Source organism: Scyliorhinus canicula, chromosome 13 (genome assembly GCF_902713615.1).
Source record: "Scyliorhinus canicula chromosome 13, sScyCan1.1, whole genome shotgun sequence".
NCBI lineage: Eukaryota > Metazoa > Chordata > Chondrichthyes > Carcharhiniformes > Scyliorhinidae > Scyliorhinus > Scyliorhinus canicula.
In genome coordinates, this window is record NC_052158.1 from 35,791,514 (window position 1) to 35,812,561 (window position 21,048).

Genomic DNA, 21,048 nt, shown 5'->3' on the forward strand with positions numbered 1-21,048 from the left:
TCTAGATCCGGAATGCGGCCCAGCATACGCCGCATAAAACCCAAATCGTCCCAATTTGGGGCATAGACATTCACCAGCACCACCCGCTCCCCTTGTAACTTGCCGCTCACTATCACATACCTCCCTCCACTGTTAGCCACCACCGTTGACGCCTCAAACAACACCCTTTTTCCCACCAGATTCGCCACCCCCTCGATTTTCTTGCATCCAGCCCCGAATGAAACACCTGGCCTACCCAGCCCTTCCTCAGTCTAACCTGGTCCGCCACCTTCAGGTGCGTCTCCTGGAGCATAGCCACGTCTGCCTTCAGCCCCTTCAGGTGTGTAAACACCTGGGACTGTTTGACCGGCCCATTCAGCCCCCTCGCATTCCAGGTTATCAGCCGGATCAGAGGGCTCCCTGGCCCCCTCCCCTGCCGACTAGCCATAATCCGTCCCCTGCCCGCCCCAGGCCAGCGCCCCTCTTTCGGCCCGTTCCCCACGGCGGCAAACCCCCACCCTGCCCCCCCTGCAGACTCTAGCATCTTCCTGGCCATTTCAGCAGCAACCCGGAACCCACCCCCCCCTCTCCCAGGCTAGGACCCCTTCCAGCCGCGTTACTCCCTCCGTAGCACTCCCGTGAGCCAGCTAACTTCTGCCGACCCTGGCAGCTCCCGCCACACCTCCGACACCTCCCAACGTGGGGCTGCTACTCCTCCCCCAGATCCATCAGCAGACCCTCCTTCTCCCTCTTGCGCGGGAAAAAAACTCGCGCTTCTCAGCTCCGACCCCACCCCCATCCACCCTCAGCGCAGGAAACAGAAGAAAAGCCCGCACTTTCCCTCTGCCCGACCCTGCCCCTGCAAGAAAGGACAGCACCCCATCCACCCTAGAAACAACCCACAACCAGCTTAAAACAGTATGAAACAGCATAAAACAAAGACCCTTCCCCCCAAAAGTTAACAGTTATTTACAAACCCCCGACCCTCAGTCAGAGTCCAACTTCCCGGCCCGCACAAAGGCCCACGCCTCCTCCGGGGACTCAAAATGAAAGTGCCGGTCCTTGTAGGTGACCCACAGACGTGCCGGCTATAACATGCCAAACTTCACACTCTTTCTGTGGAGCACCGCCTTCGTCCGGTTGTAACTGGCCCTCCGCTTGGCCACCTCCGCACTCCAGTCCTGGTGGATCCGCACTAATGTGTTCTCCCACTTGCTGCTCCGCTCCTTCTTGGCCCACCTAAGCACGCACTCTTGGTCAACGAACCGCACCAGCGCCGCCCGTGGCGGCTCATTCGGTTTGGGCCTCCTGGCCAGTATTCTGTGGGCACCCTCCAGCTCCAGGGGCCCTGGAAGGACCCAGCTTCCATCAACGAGTTCAACAAGACGACCACATAGGCCCCCAGGTCTGACCCTTCCAGCCCCTCCGTGAGGCCCAGGATTCGCAAATCTTTCCACCTGAACTGGTTCTACATCTCCTCGAACCGCTCCTGCCTCTTCTTGTGGAGCGCCTTGTGCATCTCCACCTTTGCCGCGAGGGCCATGGCCTCATCCTCTCTTTCGGTGGCTTGTTGTCGGAGCTCCCGGATCTCCACCCCCTGGGTTGTCTGCGTTGCCAGCAGCTTGTCTGTATTCGCCTTCAGCGAGTCCAGCACTCCACTTTGAGCTCCTGAAAACAGCGCTGGAGAGTCTCCTGCTGCACCTGCGCCTGTCTCCATTCCTCGGGGCGTCTGCCAGCCGCCATCTTTATTCTCTTCCCCCACTTTTTCTTGGGCGCTGCCACCGCTATTCTGCTGGCCCCGTTCCTGGTCAAGACCATAGACCACTGGGGATCCGCTGCAGACACCTTCCCACGTCTGGAACCGTCGAGCAAGTACCGCTGGGGGCCCTTAAAGAGCCCAAAAGTCCGTTCCTGGCGGGAGCTGCCGAACGTGCGGCTTAGCTCTGCATAGCCGCAACCAGAAGTCGTCCTGAGTCTGGAATCTCATGCTACAGCAAAGTTTTGCTGTTCCAGGCTGGCCTATATTACTTGTTCTTAACTGAAGAATTCAGACTGTAATGTGCTCTAATGCTGTGTCCACTGGCATGTGGCTATCTGATGAACTAATAATATATTTCTGCTACTTTGTTTAGGAACAAAGAATGTCCCACGTGTCGAAAGAAGCTGGTGTCTAAAAGATCGCTCCGACCAGATCCAAATTTTGATGCACTTATTTGCAAGATCTATCCCAGCAGGGATGAGTACGAGGCACATCAAGATCGTGTGCTGGCACGATTGAGCAGGCTGCATAACCAGCAGGCCTTAAGTAGCAGCATTGAGGAAGGGCTGAAAATGCAGGCCATGCACAGGTAAGCGCCATTTGTCCCGAATGCTGGGCGGTGCTTATTTACCCACGCCGCCACCTTTGTTTCTCTCCAGTTAGGTTTCTGCTCCTGCTGCAGCAGTGAAATGGCCATTGTCAGGGTCATGGATGAGGTCTTGTGACTGTGGTCAAATATCCATCTTTATTTTTGTTGACCTGTTTTTAGCCTTTACACAGTTTTAAAAAATAAATTTAGAGTGCCCAATTATTTTTTTTCCCAATTAAGGGGCAATTTAGCATGGCCAATCCACCTAACTTGCACATCTTTGGGTTGTGGGGGTGAAACCCACGCAGACATGGGGAGAATGTGCAAACTCCACACGGACAGTGAACCTTTACACCGTGAACCAGGCCATTCTCCTCCATTGCCTCTCCTCCAATGTCCAGCTGGGTGGGACTGCATTTTGCCAATTCTGTTCTTTTCTGTCCAGTTGCAGTTGGCGAATCTCCTGTGAATGGCCTCCCTTTTGTCTCCTGACCACCAAGAATCTATCCTTGGTGTCCACCCATTTCTCAGCTCTCATACCCATTTCTCATATCCTCTCCATCACCAAGATTGCCTGCTTCCATCTCCACAACATTGTCTGTCACAACCCCAGCCTCAGCACATCTGTTGTTTTGCATATGGTGCTGAAGAAAACCATTTGGTCCATTGAGTCTGCACCGACCCTTAAAAAAGCACCGTACCTAGGTTCACTCCTCCACCCTATCCCCATAACTCCACCTAGCCTGCACACCTTTGGACTGTGGGAAGAAACCGTAGCACTGAGAGGAAACCGACGCAGCCACTGGTAGAATGTGCAAACTCAACACTGTCAGCCAAGGCGAGAATCAAACCAGGGTTCCTGGCACTGAGGCAGCAGTGCTAACCACTGTCGCCATGCCACCCTGTGCTGAAATAATAATAATCGCTTATTGTCACCAGTAGACTTCAATGAAGTTACTGTGGAAAAACCCCTAGACGCCACATTCCGGCGCCTATTCGGGGAGGCTGGCATGGGAACTGAACCCACACTGCTGGTCTTATTCTGCATTACAAGCCAGCTGTTTAGCCTACTGTGCTGAACCAGCCCCTAGATTCTCCACTGGATTCTCTTGTTCCAGTGTTCAACTGGGCGGCTTCCACCCTCTGAATTTCAGATTATCCAAATCGCTGATGCCTCTGTCTTAACTCTCATCAAATCCTGTTCACCCAGCACCTCCATGATCACCAGACTGCATTGATTCTCATTTCGGCAGTTCGCCAAATTTGAAGTTCCCAATCATGTGTTCAAATTCCTTCGCTACTTTGCCCTTTCATTTATTTGCAGCCTCCTCTGGCCCTACTGCCCTCCCAATATTTCTCTGCTCCTCCAATTCTACCCTCTTGTGCATCCCATGTTTCCATTTTCCCTTGAGAGACGGTCGTGGATTCAAGTAAGGAGGCACTAAGGTTTAGAATTCTTGCCGCCTCATTTGTCCTTTAACCCAATTCAAAAACTACCTCTTTGACCACCTGTTATATCATTTAATGTGGCTCGGTCTCAAGTCTTGTGTGAATCCACTCTGATGAAGACCCTCAGGATGCTTCCTTATGTTAATGGTGCTACATAAATGCAAGTTCTTGTTGCAACGGTTAAAAAAGGGTCCTGCATTCCAAGATGTTCAAGGAAGAAGCCAAGAGTTCTGATAGAGAGTTATAAAAATCAAGAGATTTTGAAGTTTACAGGAAGGGTTAAGAAAAAAGGCGCACAAAGATATGGAAGGCTTGGCTTGGAATTGGAAAATGTAGGCGGTCCAATGTTTGATGAATATTAAAGGAAGCAGTGATAAAAAGGGTCAGAAAGCAGTTCACTTCACAAGTTAGATTCTAAATCGCACTGATCATTACTAGTCAGTGTTCTGGGAGACGGTATCTACTCGGAAATTCTCCGAATTTAAATCACTGCTTTATTCACTGAATAATAGTCTTTTTAGGAGATTTATTGCAGCAAATGTTTCTTTAGGCCCTGAAATTAACTCTTGGCGTAATTGTTTGGCAATATCAGTGTGTTACTCTGAAATTCCTGTGTCTGCTATTTGAGGAGAGGTGCTATTACTTATTTTAAAGTGTTAACATATTTATAAAAATAGAAGGGAATTTCTGACGCACTTAAATGTTCGTATGTTAGTATCTTGTGCAATTTCATATCCACAGTAATTTCGGTAAGCACGATGGAGGACTTCAGCGGGGATGACATTTTGTGGCCTTGATGCTGCAGTGTTAATTTTCCTATGATTCTTGATTTCAGTTGAGAGGCCAGTCTTGCTCGCAGGCTTTTGGTCATTGAGTATAGTGGAATTGTTCTGTTGCACCTTAGCCTGTGTTTATACATATATTTTTCAGCTGGAATTACTGGATATTGATCAGGTGTGGACCAGGGAGGCTCAGAAACCAACTCTAGTGTCTACATTATCCTGGCTGGGATAAGATAATCTAGTTCGTTGACCAAACCTGGCATGCTTCTGGATCATGACTTAGTTCTAAACTGCACAGGCCAATGGACTTGCAGAGATCTAGGGACACTGGGTTACATTTTGACAGGTAATAGGCGCGGCACAATAGCACAGTGGTTATCACTGTTGCGTCACAGCGCCAGGGTCCCAGGTTCGATTCCCGGCTTGGGTCACTGTCTGTGCAGAGTCTGCACGTTCTCCCTGTGTCTGTGTTTACTCTGGGTGCTCTGATTTCCTCCCACAAGTCCTGAAAGGCATGCTGTTAGGTGAATTGGAAATTCTGAATTCTCCCTCCCCCCCCCCGTGTACCTGAACAGGCCCCAGAATGTGGGAACTAGGGGCTTTTCACAGTAACTTCTTTGCAATGTTAATGTAACCAATTTGTGACAATAAAGATCATTATTATTATAATTCAGATGCTTTATTGAGGATTTTAGAGCACTGTTCTTGGGTGTGTGAGATGACTGTATTCACCCTCTATGTAGCTGGAGGCACATAACATTTTAAACAGTTTCCTCGCTTTCCTTTCCCCCTCCCATCCTACCATTTCCTCTTTGTAGAGCTCAGCGAGTAAGGAAGGCACAGCATGAATCAGACAACACCACTTTCAGTGGAGGAGAGGATAATTGCGACAGCCGCTCTCATGTTAGCAACGTGTCTACGCACAGCAATCCGGAGGCTGGTCCAAGCCGCAAGCGCTCCAAAGCCTCCGATGACTCCTGTCTCGACCTAGACAACTCGCGGGAAGGGGCTGGAAGCCCAGATGCTGTGGTAGACTCCTGCAGTGAAATCGAATTGGTCTTCAGACCTCACCCAGTGCTGGTGGAAAAAGATGAATATTCACAAACGAGGTAAGGGAAAGTGAGGTGCAGATAAGATTCCAAGGTAAAAGCATTAAGCTACTGTGCGTGCCTGTAGAATGTTGTGGAGATCTCCCAACAGATTGATGTGCCAATGTGACCGCTTCTGTTCTGATTCAGTTGCAACCTGCTGTTTGCGATCGGGCTGTGGTATAATCGGTCATGTGCCTGTCCTGACTGCAGTACAAGTTTTTGGGATTTTTTTTCACATGACGGAGGATTAACAAGCATGAATGCCATTTTAACCGGTGTAGCGCTCTTTTAAAATGCAGCTTGAAAGAATGACTTGCATTTATATCACACTGTTCAGATCTATAGACAGTCCCAATTTGCTTTGCAGCCTTTTTTGAAGTTTATCTCTTTATGTAGAATATACAGTACAGAAATAAGCCATTTGTCAACCGGCCATGCCTGCCAGCATTCATGCTGCACTCGTGCCTCCACTTATCCATTCTTGTCGAAGTCTGATTGCAACTCTCTTTTGCTCCCTTTTGTGTTTATCTAGCTTTTTCTTAAATGCACCTGGGTGCGGCCTGGTAGCAGTGGTTAGCACTGCTGCCTCACAGCTCCAGGGGCCCGGGTTCAATTCCGGCTTTTGGTAATTGTCTGTGTGGAGTTTTCACTTTCTCCCCGTGTCTGCATGGGTTTCTTCCACGTGCTCCGTTTCCCCCCCTCAGTCCAACGATATGCAGGTTAGGTGGATTGGCCAGGCTAAATTGCCCCTTAGTGTCCAAAACGTTAGGTGGGGTTATGGGGATAGGGTGGAGGCGTGGGCTTAAGTAGGGTGTTGTTTCCAAGGGTGCAGGCTTGATGGGCTGAATGGCCTCCTGCGCTGTAAATTCTATGATATTTTCCTCAACTCCATGTGGCTGCACATTTGCTCTCTGGGCAAAGAAGTTTCCTCTGGATTCTGTATTGGTTTCCTGGTGACTGTCTTCTATTGACAGCTTCTAGTTTTGTTCTTCCCCACAGTGGAATAATTCTTTCTGTAACCACTTTGTAAAAACCTTTCTTGAATTTTAAAGACTTCTATCAGGTTCAGTAATGACCAAGCCTGTTCCTCACTTCCCAATGGGTATAATCTTGCAATTTGGGATCATCCTTGTAAATTCATTTTCCGCTTCCCCAGGCATCTATATTCTTTTTCTATTATGGTGACCAAAACCACAGTACTCCAAAGGTAGACTAAACAAAGTTCAGTGCCAGTTTAGCATAACTTCTGTACTTTTCAATTCTATCCTAAGTAAGCACTGTTTTGCTTCTTTTATAATCTACATTGACATAGGAGCAGAAGTAGACCATTCAGCCCATCAATGAGATCTAGGTTGATCTGATATAATCCTCAACTCCACTTTTCCGCCTTACTACCATTAGCCTTGATTCTCTTCATGATTGAAAATCTATCTATCTCAGCCATGAACATACTTAAAACTCAGCTTCTACAACCCTCGGCAGTAAATAATCCACAGATTCACTGCCCTCTTGAGAGAAGAAATTCCTCCTCATCTCGGTCTTAACTGGGCAACTCCTTACTCTGAGATTATGCCCACTGGTGCTAGACTCCCACAAGAGAAAACATCCTCTCAGCATCTTATATGGTCAAGCCTCCTGAGAATTTTATATGTCTGAATAAGGTCGCCTCTCATCCTTCTGAACTCCAATAACTGCAGGCCCAACCTACTGAACCTCCAGGAGAAAATCCCTCCATACCTGGGATCAACTTAGTGAACCTTCTCTGGACTGCCTCCAGTGCCAATAATCTTTCCTTCGATAAGAAGACCAAAACTGTATACGGTATTCCAGTTGTGGTCTAACTAGTGCCTTGTTTAGTTTTAGCAGGTCTACCCTGTTTTACTCCATTCCCTTTGAAATAAAGGCCAACATTCCATTTACCTTCCCAATTACTTGCTGAACTTGCATGCTAGTTTTTTATGATTTGTGCATGAGGACCTCCAAGTCCCTCTATGCTGCAGTTTTCTGCTGCCGTTTACCATTTAGATAATCAATTCCTTTATTTGTCCTACCAAAATGCATAACTTCACATTTTTCAACATTATGTTCCATCTACATTTTTGTCTATTCATTTAACCTGTCTATATCCCACTGTGGACTCTGTGATCTTCCCAGTTTCCTTTGCTCTGTTACCCCGTTTGGGTTTTTGTTTTCCTGAGATAATCTGTGACCTTGTTATTTTTCTTACCAAAATGTAATGCCTCACACTGATCTATGAAATCCATTTGCTAGCTATATGCCCACTTTCCTAAGCTTATTAATGGCGTCTTATAATTTGTTACAGTCCTCCTCATTGTTGATGAAAATCTTCCAGTTTGGAGACATCCATAATTGCGTAAATTGTACTTCTAATTCCAAAATCTAAATTGTTGATGTTAATTCAGAACAATTGTAATGTAGCAAATGCGTCAAGTTCTGCAAACAGCAGTGAGATAAATGGTGAGATAAAATCAATTTTGTTTTGAGGGCTATTAACAATCTACATGACAAATAAGTTTAGCTTTTTTCAAAAATCTCCTAGTTACTTTGCCATGTAACAGGTGAATGATGGTTCTATCGGCTGTCACCGTTGAACGAAATGACTTATGAGTTTTACTTTTGCATTTCTTCTTCCCCTCTTCCAACTGAATTACGACTCCATGATTTGCGCTGACGGCACAGATATGTGAAGACCACTGCGAATGCCACTGTGGACCATTTATCCAAGTATCTGGCATTAAGGATTGCCTTGGAGGAGCAGCAGAAGAGCATTGGGAACAACCCCGTCAGTCTGGAGGAAGTCAGTGAGAAGCAGTATACGATCTACATCACCACCTCTGGGGGGCAGTTCACGGTAGGTACACACAGTATAGTTTTGATCTGTTAATAATCTCTACTAGTGTCACAAGTAGGCTTACATTAACACTGTAATTAAGTTGCTGTGAAAATCCCGCTAGTCACCACACAACAGCGCTGTTTGGGTAAACTGAGGGAGAATTTAGAATGCCCAATTCGCCTAACGAGCACGTCTTTTGGGATTGTTGTTTGTCGCTCGGTTATGAGGTTCTTTCATCTTTCTCTGATGTTTCTGTTCCTTTGGGTTCCACTCTGTGTACCTACTTGCCTTTCCTGCCTGCATTGTTGCTGTGTGGAAAAGGGCTTCCGTCATCTGTGTCCGACCCCAACTTGGTCCCTTCTGTAACTGTAAAAACTGCTGTTCTTCACACAGCTTCCTTTTTCCCTTTGCTCGGCAGGTTTAAAATCAAATCTTGGCTTCACCTTGTCACCTCAACTTTGTTTACCGCATCTTTGTTCCTTCTACCTTGATGGCCTGGACTCCTGGGCTCAGCCTTTCTTTGTTCGAAAAGCTCCCAATCTCTGTGTGTGTCTCTGTCTCGCTGTGCATCTCTCTGTCTCTCTCTCTATTGCTGTGTCTCTCTCTCTCTGTCTGTGTGTCTCTCTCTCTCTGTCTGTGTGTCTCTCTCTCTCTCTCTGTCTGTGTGTGTCTCTCTCTCTCTCTGTCTGTGTGTCTCTCTCTCTGTATCTCTGTCTGTCTGTGTCTCTCTCTCTCTGTCTGTGTGTCTCTCTCTCTGTCTGTGTGTCTCTCTCTCTCTCTCTCTGCCTGTGTGTCTCTCTCTCTCTCTCTCTGCCTGTGTGTCTCTCTCTCTCTGTGCCTGTGTCTCTCTCTCTGCCTGTGTGTCTCTCTCTCTGCCTGTGTGTCTCTCTCTCTCTGCCTGTGTGTCTCTCTCTCTCTGCCTGTGTGTCTCTCTCTCTGCCTGTGTGTCTCTCTGCCTGTGTGTCTCTCTCTCTCTGGCTATGTCTCTCTCTCTCTCTGGCTATGTGTCTCTCTCTCTCTGGCTGTGTGTGTCTCTCTCTCTGGCTGTGTGTGTCTCTCTCTCTGGCTGTGTGTGTCTCTCTCTCTGGCTGTGTGTGTCTCTCTCTCTGGCTGTGTGTGTCTCTCTCTCTGGCTGTGTGTGTCTCTCTCTCTGGCTGTGTGTGTCTCTCTCTCTGGCTGTGTGTGTCTCTCTCTCTGGCTGTGTGTGTCTCTCTCTCTGGCTGTGTGTGTCTCTCTCTCTGGCTGTATGTGTCTCTCTCTCTGGCTGTGTGTGTCTCTCTCTCTGGCTGTGTGTGTCTCTCTCTCTGGCTGTGTGTGTCTCTCTCTCTGGCTGTGTGTGTCTCTCTCTCTGGCTGTGTGTGTCTCTCTCTCTGGCTGTGTGTGTCTCTCTCTCTGGCTGTGTGTGTCTCTCTCTCTGGCTGTGTGTCTCTCTCTCTCTGGCTGTGTGTCTCTCTCTCTCTGGCTGTGTCTCTCTCTCTCTCTGGCTGTGTGTCTCTCTCTCTCTCTGGCTGTGTGTGTCTCTCTCTCTCTCTGGCTGTGTGTCTCTCTCTCTCTGCCTGTGTGTCTCTCTCTCTCTGCCTGTGTGTCTCTCTCTGTCTGTGTGTGTGTCTCTCTGTCTGTGTGTGTCTCTCTCTCTCTCTCTCTCTGTCTCTCTCTCTGTGTGTGTCTCTCTCTCTCTGTCCGTGTGTCTGGCTCTCGCTCTCTTGTCTGTGTCTGGCTCTCGCTCTCTTGTCTGTGTCTGGCTCTCGCTCTCTTGTCTGTGTCTGGCTCTCGCTCTCTTGTCTGTGTCTGGCTCTCGCTCTCTTGTCTGTGTCTGGCTCTCGCTCTCTTGTCTGTGTCTGGCTCTCGCTCTCTTGTCTGTGTCTGGCTCTCGCTCTCTTGTCTGTGTCTGGCTCTCGCTCTCTTGTCTGTGTCTGGCTCTCGCTCTCTTTGTCTTAGTTGTCTGCTCCTTCCTCCCTTCAAATGTTTTGAATGTTTTTTGGTTACTTGCTCAAATGGTCACTCTTAATTTGTGTGCTTCGAGGTCACTGTTTTCCTCCTATCTGCCCTCTTGTGTGTCACTGATTTTCATTGCTCCTCATTAGTGGCCCAGTCCCATGAATTACCCCTCTGCTTCTCTACTCCCTCTCCTGTTTTAAGATACTCCATTAAACCTGCTTATTTTCCTCTGTCTAAATGTCTCCTTTTTGTGGTTCGGTATTGATTGTTAATTGTTTATTCTAGAAGTGGCCTTGGATGTTTAATGCTGTGTTTAAGGTGTTATAAAAAAGCAAGTTGTTACTGTATCGGAACTTAGTTACATTGTGATCTTGACTAGAGGTCAGCGATGTATGGAAAGGCCGCTAACTATAGATCGTGATTTGGCACAATGACTTGGTTCCCTTAACTCAGCCCCTCACCTCGGGTAAATTGTAACAACCTAGCTAATGTAGCACAGAACGAACCTCGGACCTTACTGAACTGTTTTGATTCACTGCCACCATTGGCAGTCTGTTTCATCAAATTCTCGTGTTATTCCGCAGGAAAGCTTCGCAATAGTGCATATCTCTGTTTAATTCTACCATTTGAATTTTTGTGCAGACACTGAACGGGTCACTGACGCTGGAACTGGTGAATGAGAAATATTGGAAGGTCAGCAAGCCTCTTGAGCTGTACTACGCCCCCACTAAGGAGCAGAAATAGTGAAGGAGGGAAAAGAACCCAACGAAAATTGCTATCTGCTTGCTTACTCCTTCCATCTATTTGCCACAATAAGACTGCCACAGCCTTTTGGCTTTGGAGAGTGGAAGGGACTGTGCTGAAACCCGTGAGAGAAGGCCTGGCTGGAAATTGTTTGGATTTTGATGTGAGGCCAATGAGAGGACATTCTTTCAGTCGGGGTTGGGGGAATAGAATAAATCTGAACTGTTACATACCATTGCTCCTGTGTCCTCTGGTGCTGGCTGCGAGTATCAGTGAGGGGGTGAGCGTTGCGGAGCCTTGTGGCTCTAATGCTCATTCCCTCAGTTAGAGAGCGGCTGATACTTTACACATATATGGTTAGCATCATCCATTAACTGAAGCTATACGTAGAGGCAGCACAGTACTGACAAAGTGTACCTTTTTCCTCTTATCATCTGGTGAGAGGGTTAATGGGGGAAACAAGGAAGCAGATTATTTTAACCACCCAACATTTGCAATCCCAAAAGTAATTTTCATGTCGGATTTTGATGCTCGTTTCTTTTTATTTTCTAGTCTTAATATTTTTTTCTGCTTTTTCCTCCTTTGTGCTTTTATTTTTTTTTTTTTTTTAAATTTAGAGTACCCAATTATTTTTTCCAATTAAGGGGCAATTTAGCGTGGCCAATCCACCTACTCTGCACATTTTTGGGTTGTGGGGGCGAAACCCACGCAGACACGGGGAGAATGTGCAAACTCCACACGGACAGTGACCCAGAGCCGGGATCGAACCTGGGACCTCAGCGCCGTGAGGCGGTTATGCTAACCACTAGGCCACCGTGCTGCCCCCTTTGTGCTTTTATAACAGGCTTGCTCATGTAACCTTCACAATGTTTGTATGCGTAAATCCCCAGCTCTGCCTGTCCCCAATCTGCATGTTTTGGTTTTACACTCCTCGGGTTCTCATTTATGTAAATTTAAAAAAAAACTCATGACCTTTAATTTATCAGATTCCCAATGTTGTCTTAAACTTTGTTTTGAGCAGCTGAACTCGTTTTAGCCCCTTCACTGAGAGTAACACCTGGACCTTGTGGATTTGGATGACGCGCCTGTGCCACTCAGCCTAAACGTTGAATTCCCATTGTACGCTTTCCTCTAGGTTGTTGCTGAGTTTGGAGGGTGCATGATGTGGAGAGCAGACGTTAGATGTGGCATATTTTGAGATTTGGGACTGAATTGCGATGGTTTTGGTAAGATCCCTCAGTTGGCCTCTGGTGCATTCGAGACAAATGTACCAATTTCATATGTACCTGTTGCAGTGGAATGGAAAATCTACTTGATAGTGAACTTCTGGTCTGTGACTCTGTTGGTTGAAGGTGGTGGAGGGGGTGGGGGTCAGAGAAACATTTAAAAATGTTTTACTGTTGTTGTGGGCCTGTTAACTGTTGCATGGATTTCATAACATGTGATGGGAGAAATGGTTTAACATCCAGAGGATAACATTTGTTGGGTGAGTTTTGTTTTAATAGAGCGAAAGCATACACTTAGAATATTAATTCCTTGCATGTATTTTTTCCTCTCTCTGAATACACTGACTCTTTTTTACAGTGTCTTTCCTTCCCTCACCCGTTGTTTGTGTGTGTGTGTGTGTGTGTATTGCAGTTGAACCCAAACTCCTCCATTCTTGTTCAAACTCTGGGGCTAAGAGCAGGAACCCGTGCCAATTCTGCCTCTTCCTAACCCCAAGACCACTATGACCAATCGCAGGCTCAGATTTGATAGGTCGGAGAGACTACAGATTGAGCCTGGCTTTGTTCCTGAATAAACTTGCTGCACTTGATCGTGACTGGGAGTCTTCGTCATGTGCATGTTGCAATATCACTCACCTTCACAACACATGTTGCTTTCCTTATTTGAAACACACCGTAGATTGGGGTGGACTGAATACAAGATATCTGAATGCATTTGGATGAAATGAGGTAACATTATTATTTACACGGCAGAAACTTCAAGAGATGTTTGGAAGCACTTTACAGAAGACAAAACATTGTATACAAAGTGCACATGGTTGACAGAGCTTATTGGCTGAATAAGTGGCATAATGCAGGACGTTAGTGAGGACTTTACACTGGCACCTTGAAACAACATAATGTGCCTGACACCAGATTTATAGCAGTGTAGTTCTGTCTTTGGTCATAGAAACAGGAGCAGAAGTAGGCTGTTTAGTCAATCAAGCCTGCTCCACCATTCAGTGTGATCATGGCTGATCCTCTGTCTCAATGCCATATACCCCCTCTTTTCCCATCTCCCTTGGCGCTTTTAGTGTCTAGAAATTTCTGTTTCCTTTTAAAATATATTTGGTGACTTGGCCTCCATATGCTTGTGTGGTAGAACATTCCACAGGTTCACCACGCTGAGTGAAGAGGTTTCTCCTCAGTCCTAAATGGTCTACCCCATATCCTGAGACTGTGATCCCTTGTTCTCGAAGTGCCCCCCACGCCAGCCAGGGAAAATATCCATGGAATCCCTACAGTGCAGAAGAAGGCCATTCCTCCCAATGAGTCTACACCGACTCTCTGAAAGTGCACTCTACTGAGGTCCACTCCCCTGCGTTATTCCCGTAACATCACCCATCCTGTACATCCTTGCACATCATCCCTGCCTCAAGTCTGACCAGCCCTGCCAGTGTTTTAGGTTCTGGTGCAATAACAGAACTACTCTGCCAACAGATGCTTAACAGTCACCAGAAATGAAAACCTATTTGTTGCTCTTCTCCATTCCACCCCCCCCCCCCCCCCCCCCAGCTCGCCACTCTCACTCACCCAGTATCCTAGTAGCAGGTGTTGCACAAACTAGTATAATAGAAGTTTGAATTGAGATTTTGCCAATTGTGATGATCCCTGATCTCTGGATTGCTATCTGAACTGCAAGCAAATTGCCATTGGGCAGCGTTCCCGAACTGAATCTGTGGGAGCCTCCAGGGGTAAATGGCAAGACAGGCACTTGTGAAAAAAGCTGCAGAGCTGCTTATCCCATCGGAGGCTGGCTTCTCAATGGATGATCATCGTCAGTGGAGTGATGGGATGAGAGAGCTCAGAGAGGGGATAGGTGTATAGGGAGCCCTGTGTGTGTGTCTGAGGGGGCGAGTGGTGTGTGTTTGTGTCTGAGGGGGCGAGTGGTGTGTGTGTGTCTGAGGGGGCGAGTGGTGTGTGTGCGTCTGAGGGGGCGAGTGGTGTGTGTGTGTGTCTGAGGGGGCGAGTGGTGTGTGTGTGTGTGAGGGGGAGAGGGGTGTGCGCGAGGGGGAGAGTGGGGTGTGTGCGCGAGGGGGAGAGTGGGGTGTGTGCGCGAGGGGGAGAGTGGGGTGTGTGTGTCTGAGGGGGCGAGTGGTGTGTGGGGGGGAGAGGGGTGTGCGCGAGGGGGAGAGTGGGGTGTGTGGGGGGAGAGGGGTGTGCGCGAGGGGGCGAGTGGGGTGTGCGCGCGAGGGGGCGAGTGGGGTGTGCGCGCGAGGGGGCGAGTGGGGTGTGTGAGGGGGCGAGTGAGTGTACGAGGGCGAGTGGTGTGTGTGTTGGCGGGGGGCGGGTTGTATGTGTGAGAGAAAAGGAGACCTGCATGTATAGGGGATGGGGCGGAGGGTGTGTTGGAGGGGACGCAGGGGCGTGTGTGTTGGGGGAAGGGGAGTGGAGAGGGGACGCTGACGTGTTGTTTCGAGAAATGAGAATCAGGTTTCCAGCATTAAGACTTCAATATATTTAAATAAAACAACAATTTAGATTATGCACTCGCAAAGTGGGTGTTGCTGAAGGGGCCAGGGGAGGGTTGTCTGGCCAGGTATTAATGTGAGGGAACTTTGTAGCTGGCTGATGTAATTGTGACAGAGATACATAAAATATAGGAGCAGGAGGAGGCCATTTGGCCCTTCGAGCCCCCCCCCCTCCATTTATCACCGTCATTGCTGATCATCCAACTCAATCAATAGCCTAATCCTGCTTTCTCCCCATAGCCTTTGATCCCATTCTCGCCTAGTGCAATATCTAGCCGTGTCTTGAATATATTCAATGTTTCAGCATCAACTACTGCCTGTGGTACTGAATTCCACAGGCTCACCACTCATTGGGTGAAGAAATGTCATCTCATCTCTATCCAAAATGGTTTACCCTGAATCCTCAGACTGACCCCTGGTTCTGGACACACCTATCATTGGTAACATCTTCCCTGCATCTACCCTGTCTAGTCCTGTTAGAATTTTGTAAGTCTCTCTGCGATCCCCCCTCATTCTTCTGAACTCCAGCGAGAACATCCCTAACCTAGACAATCTCTCATATGACAGTCCTGCCATCCCTGGAATCAGTATGGTAAAACTTCACTTCACTCCCTCGAGAACAAGAACATCCTTCCTCAGAAAAAGAGATCAAAACTGCACACAATATGCAGCAACACATCCCTGCTTCTATACTGAACCTCTCGCAATGAAGGCCAACATACCATTAGCCTTCTTTACCGTCTGCTGCACCTTCAGCGACTGGTGCACAAGGACACCCAGGTTCCGCTGCACTCTCCCCTCTCCCAAGTTTCAACCATTTCAGGTCGTAGTCTGCCTTCCTGTTTTTGCTTCCATGTGTTTTTACTAATTCTTAACATATGCATAGATATCGTTAGAAAAGACTTGTACACATTTGATTTCTCTTTGCACCTATTTTGCAGCAAAAAAAGGGTGCCAACATTGAGAATGCTTGGGGTTCCCTGATACATCTGGGAGGTCACTTGGCTCAAAGTTTGGGGAGCCCCAGATGTAGTCTGAATAGGATCAGAAAGTTGAATGCATAGCTCAAAGGTTGGTATGGGAGAAATTGATTTTGATTCTTGGAGCCAGTCATGAGGAAAGTGGAATCTGTACTACTGGGATGGTCTCCACCTGAAACGCATTGAGACCCATGTCCTAGTAAATTCTATAAACGGCTTTAAACAAAATTTTTGGGTGTGTGGGAATGAAGTGCGGGTGGGTTTGTGTGAGGGGAAATTTCAGAATTTAACAAGGAAGGACAAGGAGGTAGTGCAGGATAGTGATGCAGGGAATGATACCCAGGGTGTACAGGGAAGGGGCAGCTGGTACAAAGATAAGACTGCATCAACAAATCAGGAGTGAATGATAAAAAGACAGAATTGAAGGCTCTCATCTGCATGCAGCATTTGTAACAAGATTGATGAATTGAAACAAATATGATGGCTATTACAGCGATGTGGTTACAAAATGACCACGGCTGGTAACTATAAATTCAATAGTATTTCACATTTAGGAAGGATAGGAAGAAAGGAAAAGAGTTGGGATAGTTTTATTCATAAAGGGTGAGACTTGTACAGGAGTGGGATATGATCTTGGCTCAGAGGATCAGGAACACACAATAGGAGGAGGAATGGACCATATGGTCCATTAAAGCCTCTCTGCCATCCGATAAGTTCATGGCTGACATTGGACTTTACCTTCATTTTTCTGCCCTCTCCCCATATCCCTTGCTTTCCTGGCTGATCAAAAATCTGTCTATCCCTGTCTTAATTATATTTAATGATTGAGAATCCACAACCCTCTAGGGTTGATTATTCCAAAGGTTCAACACCATTTGAGGACATGGGTCCTCATCCTGGGCCTAAACGATCATCTCCTTATGCTGCAACTGTGCTCCTGGGTTTTGATGTCAAGTGGAAAAACGTCTGCGTTTAACCTGTCAAGTCCTAGAGGACTAATTAACTCAGTGCTTCATCAGAGGACAACTCTCTCATTCCACCTATCCAATGAACCTTCGCTGTACAGCTTCTAAAGCAAATATATTCTACTTTAAATATGGAGACAAAGACTGCACACAGTATTCCAGGTGTGGCCTCACCAAAGCCTTATGCAATTGTAGCAAGACTTTGTTATACATGTACTCTAATATCCTTGTAGTAAAGGTTAACATGCCATTTGTCTTGTTAATGGCTTGCTATAACTGCATGTGAAGATTTGGTTTACTGTACTGTTGTGGGCCAGGATTTAGAGAATCCCAAAGTGTATCATGGAGTTCACCTAACCCACAACTTTTAATAGATTGTGGCATGGGGAGCAGACGGCTTACTCTACAGGTATGATACAGCAGAAAATGGACAAATGGTTTTTAAAACAAAACAATGTTTATTCTATGAACTCAAGAGGGCAGCGCGGTGGCGCAGTGGGCTAGCACTGCTGCCTCACGGCGCCGAGGTCCCAAATTCGATCCCGGCTCTGGGTCACTGTCCGTGTGGAGTTTGCACATTCTCCCCGTGTTTGCATGGGTTTCACCCCCACAACCCAAAGATGTGCAGGCTAGGTGGATTGAACACGCTAAATTGTCCCTTAATTGGAAAAAATGAATTGGGCACTCTAAATTTAAAAAAAAAAGTGGGCAGCACGGTAGCATGGTGGTTAGCATAAATGCTTCACAGCTCCAGGGTCCCAGGTTCAATTCCCGGCTGGGTCACTGTCTGTGCGGAGTCTGCACGTCCTCCCCGTGTGTGCGTGGGTTTCCTCCGGGTGCTCCGGTTTCCTCCCACAGTCCAAAGATGTGCGGGTTAGGTGGATTGGCCATGCTAAATTGCCCGTAGTGTCCTAAAAAGTAAGGTTAAGGGGGGGGGTTGTTGGGTTACGGGTATAGGGTGGATACGTGGGTTTGAGTAGGGTGATCATTGCTCGGCACAACATCGAGGGCCGAAGAGCCTGTTCTGTGCTGTACTGTTCTATAATTCAAGTTAACCTTTCTAAAACAAACAGTGAACATCTTAGCAACCGGTAAATCAAATACCCCCCCCCCCCCCCCCAAAGAATACAATACTAAGTAATCTGTATGCTGTTCGTTTAACATCCAAAAGACTTAAACCTTCAAACAGGAGCACATTGGATTTATATTCAATACTGCAACCTTTTTACAATTCTGAATTCACCCAAATGACCCATAGATAGTCTTTTGATGGCAGAGATCAACAGCAGTGCAGCTCACTTTTAACTTCAGATTCAGCTTACTGAAATACAGACACCCAAGCTTTCTCAAACTGAAATTAAAAAAGCAGAAGTGGAGCTCAGCTCCAGCCACATTCTGACATCAGTCCAGTAACATGAGCAGCTTCATTTCTTGAAGGTACATTTCTTAAACACCCATTTCTTAAAGGGTACTCTCACATGACGGTACACACCAGTGTCTCTGAACTTCACCATTTACCGCTTTCATGCCTTTTGGAAAAGCTAATCTTGGATTTGTTATGGGCAAAGAAATCATAGAATCACTATAGTGCAGAAGGAGGCCATTCAGCCATCAAGTCTGCACCGGCCTGTCGAAAGAGTACCCCATCTCGGCCCATGTCACCGCCCTATCCCGGCAACCCCACCTAACCTTTTTGATACGAAGGGCCAATTTAGAATAGGGAAACCACCTACTCTGCACATCTTTGGATTGAGAGGGTAAACAGGAGCACTCTGTGGAAACCCACACAGACACTGGAAGAATGTGCAAACTTGACACCGTCACCTGAGGCTGCGTTGAACCCAGGTCCCTGGCACTGAGCCAGCTGTGTTAACCGCTGTGCTACTGTGCCACCCGAATAACTTCACTCCTTCCCACATTTATATTCCAACCGCAGTTTCTTGTCCACCCACTTAACCTGGCTGTTTCTTTGCACCCTTTGTGTGTTCTCTCAATTTATATTTCCAGTTAGCTTTATATCGTCCGTAAACAGGTACATTGCCTTCTGTCTCTTTGTCTAAGCCATGAATATAGATGAAGAATAATTGAGGCCCAGTGCTGAACCTTGCATCACTTTAAAAGAATCAGCTTGGGAGGAGTTCTGAAATGGTAAATGAAATAAGTTATTGGCGGAACTTATTTATACACCCTCACTGCTAACAGGAGCTATACTGTGGGACAGAAATAATGGGGGCTTGTAAGAAAGGTACTACAATTATCATGGATGATTTTAACCTTCAGATAGATTGGACAACTCTGATTAGCAAAGGTAGCCCTGAGGATGAGTTCATAGAGTGAATTTGGGACAATTTCTTAAAATGATACGTTTTGGAACCAACCAGGGAACAAGGCTGTTTTAGTCCTGGTAATGTAGAATGAGGCAGTGCTAATTAAGCATCTCATAGTTGTCATGAAGCACGCTGATGTTATCTGCAATGGTATCCTAACTTGTGTTGTGGGCCAGGGCTTATAAACTCCAAAGTGTATTATGAAGCTCACCTGAACTACTGTATAACATTTATGTTGAATTTGGCTAGGATGAACACGAGCCTTCACTTCAGGTGTGATTTATCAGACTTCCAAGGTGCTTTTATCAAAACAAAGTTTATTACAAGAATGCAGTTCCATTTATAAAACACTTGGCAATAATTTGTTATCAATTACAAACATGAAAAAACATAACAGCTACTGTAATCCATGTATATAACTCTTAATCTCCCTTAACTTCCAATTGAATACAAAAACCAATAAAACCAGGATAGATAACAACACCTGCTCCACAATAGTCCTCAACACTGGGGCCCTGCAAGGATGTGTGCTCAGTCCTCTACTGTACTCCCTATACACACGACTGGCAAGATTCAACTCCAATTCAATCTATACGTTTGCAGATGATATGACTGTGGTTGGTCATATCTCAAACAATGATGAATCACACTACAGAAGGGAGCTAGATCACTTGGTTGCATGGTGTACCGAAAGCAACCTCTCTCTAAATGATGGAAAGACCAAGGAACTGATCATCGACTTCAGAAATCTTAGCACGATACACACCCCTGTTGACATCAATGGCTCCAAAGTAGAGATGGTTGATAGTTTTAAGTTCCTGGTGGGTCACCATCACCAACAGTCTGGAATGGTCCACTCACGTTGGTGCAACAATGAAGACAGGCCAACGACGTTTCTACTTCCTACGGTGGCATAAGGATAAACCTTCATCTAGGAGCCAAACCCACAGCGGGGGTGCACATCAAAGAGACGAGGAACCATTGAGTGCCAGGATGAAGGTGTCATGCACACTGCTGGGTATCGGGCACAGACGTGCATGATATGCCTCTCTTTGTCACACACCACTGCACGTAAATAGAGCAGAACCCCTTTTGGTTGTGAAGACAGACCTGTCATCTGCAAATGCTCGTAATGGGACATATCATCCTGTTGATTGCCCCCTAGACCCGGGGCATCTGTGATGGTGACAAACCGCACTGCCTGAGCATCCCGATGGGCTTGTCCATATTGAAATTGATGTATTGTACCGACCGAGTATATCGGATCTCCGGAGCGGCGTGGATGTACCTGTGCACCAAGCTCTGAGATTGTCAACAGTTTCTCACATGGTGCCTGGAAAGACCCTGATGCATAATGGTTCAGGGCGACCGTCACCCTGACGGCCACTGGGAGCAGTTGTCTTCCCCGAAGTTTCTGCAGTGCCAGGTGTGCCATCATCTGGCAGATATGTTGCACTGTGCCCCTGCTCAGCTGGAGTCTTTGATGGCATACCAGGTCTGCCAGGTCCTCGAAAGACAGGCACTGCCGGTACACACGGACATCATGTGGTGCCTCCTTCCCACTTCCTCCTTGGCCTGTTGGGCAAGCAGCTCTCCATCCTCACTGGCTGCCTTTTGAGGAAGGCCAACATTCCTGGTATGGACAATGGATATTGCCATGCCCTGAAAGGTAGCCACCTTGCTGCGCAGTCCACTAAGCACCGCAGTGACACCAGGCTTATGGGTGCCACCACCACCCTCCGCACCCCAGCCCCCACCCTCCAATATCCATTGTCTGCAGGGGATAAAAAGCTGACATATTAGCATGTTGTGTACCCCAGTACCCAACGATGTTCAACAGGCTACATGGTGAACC

General features: G+C 47.1%; 1 protein-coding gene across 4 annotated transcripts in view; it reads left to right on the forward strand.

Annotated features, from left to right (window-relative positions):
- The window catches only part of LOC119975881 (E3 ubiquitin-protein ligase RING2-A-like), a 40,531-nt gene extending 29,111 nt beyond the window's left edge, over nucleotides 1-11,420 (forward strand). For all 4 annotated transcript variants that reach the window (XM_038815777.1, XM_038815781.1, XM_038815776.1 and 1 more), the window contains exons 4-7: nucleotides 2,112-2,327; nucleotides 5,377-5,667; nucleotides 8,350-8,521; nucleotides 11,084-11,420. In XM_038815777.1, coding sequence (XP_038671705.1) covers nucleotides 2,112-2,327; nucleotides 5,377-5,667; nucleotides 8,350-8,521; nucleotides 11,084-11,185 — 781 coding nt within the window. In that variant the 3' untranslated portion in view covers nucleotides 11,186-11,420. The remainder of the gene's footprint in view (nucleotides 1-2,111; nucleotides 2,328-5,376; nucleotides 5,668-8,349; nucleotides 8,522-11,083) is intronic.
- Nucleotides 11,421-21,048: the final 9,628 nt, after the last annotated feature.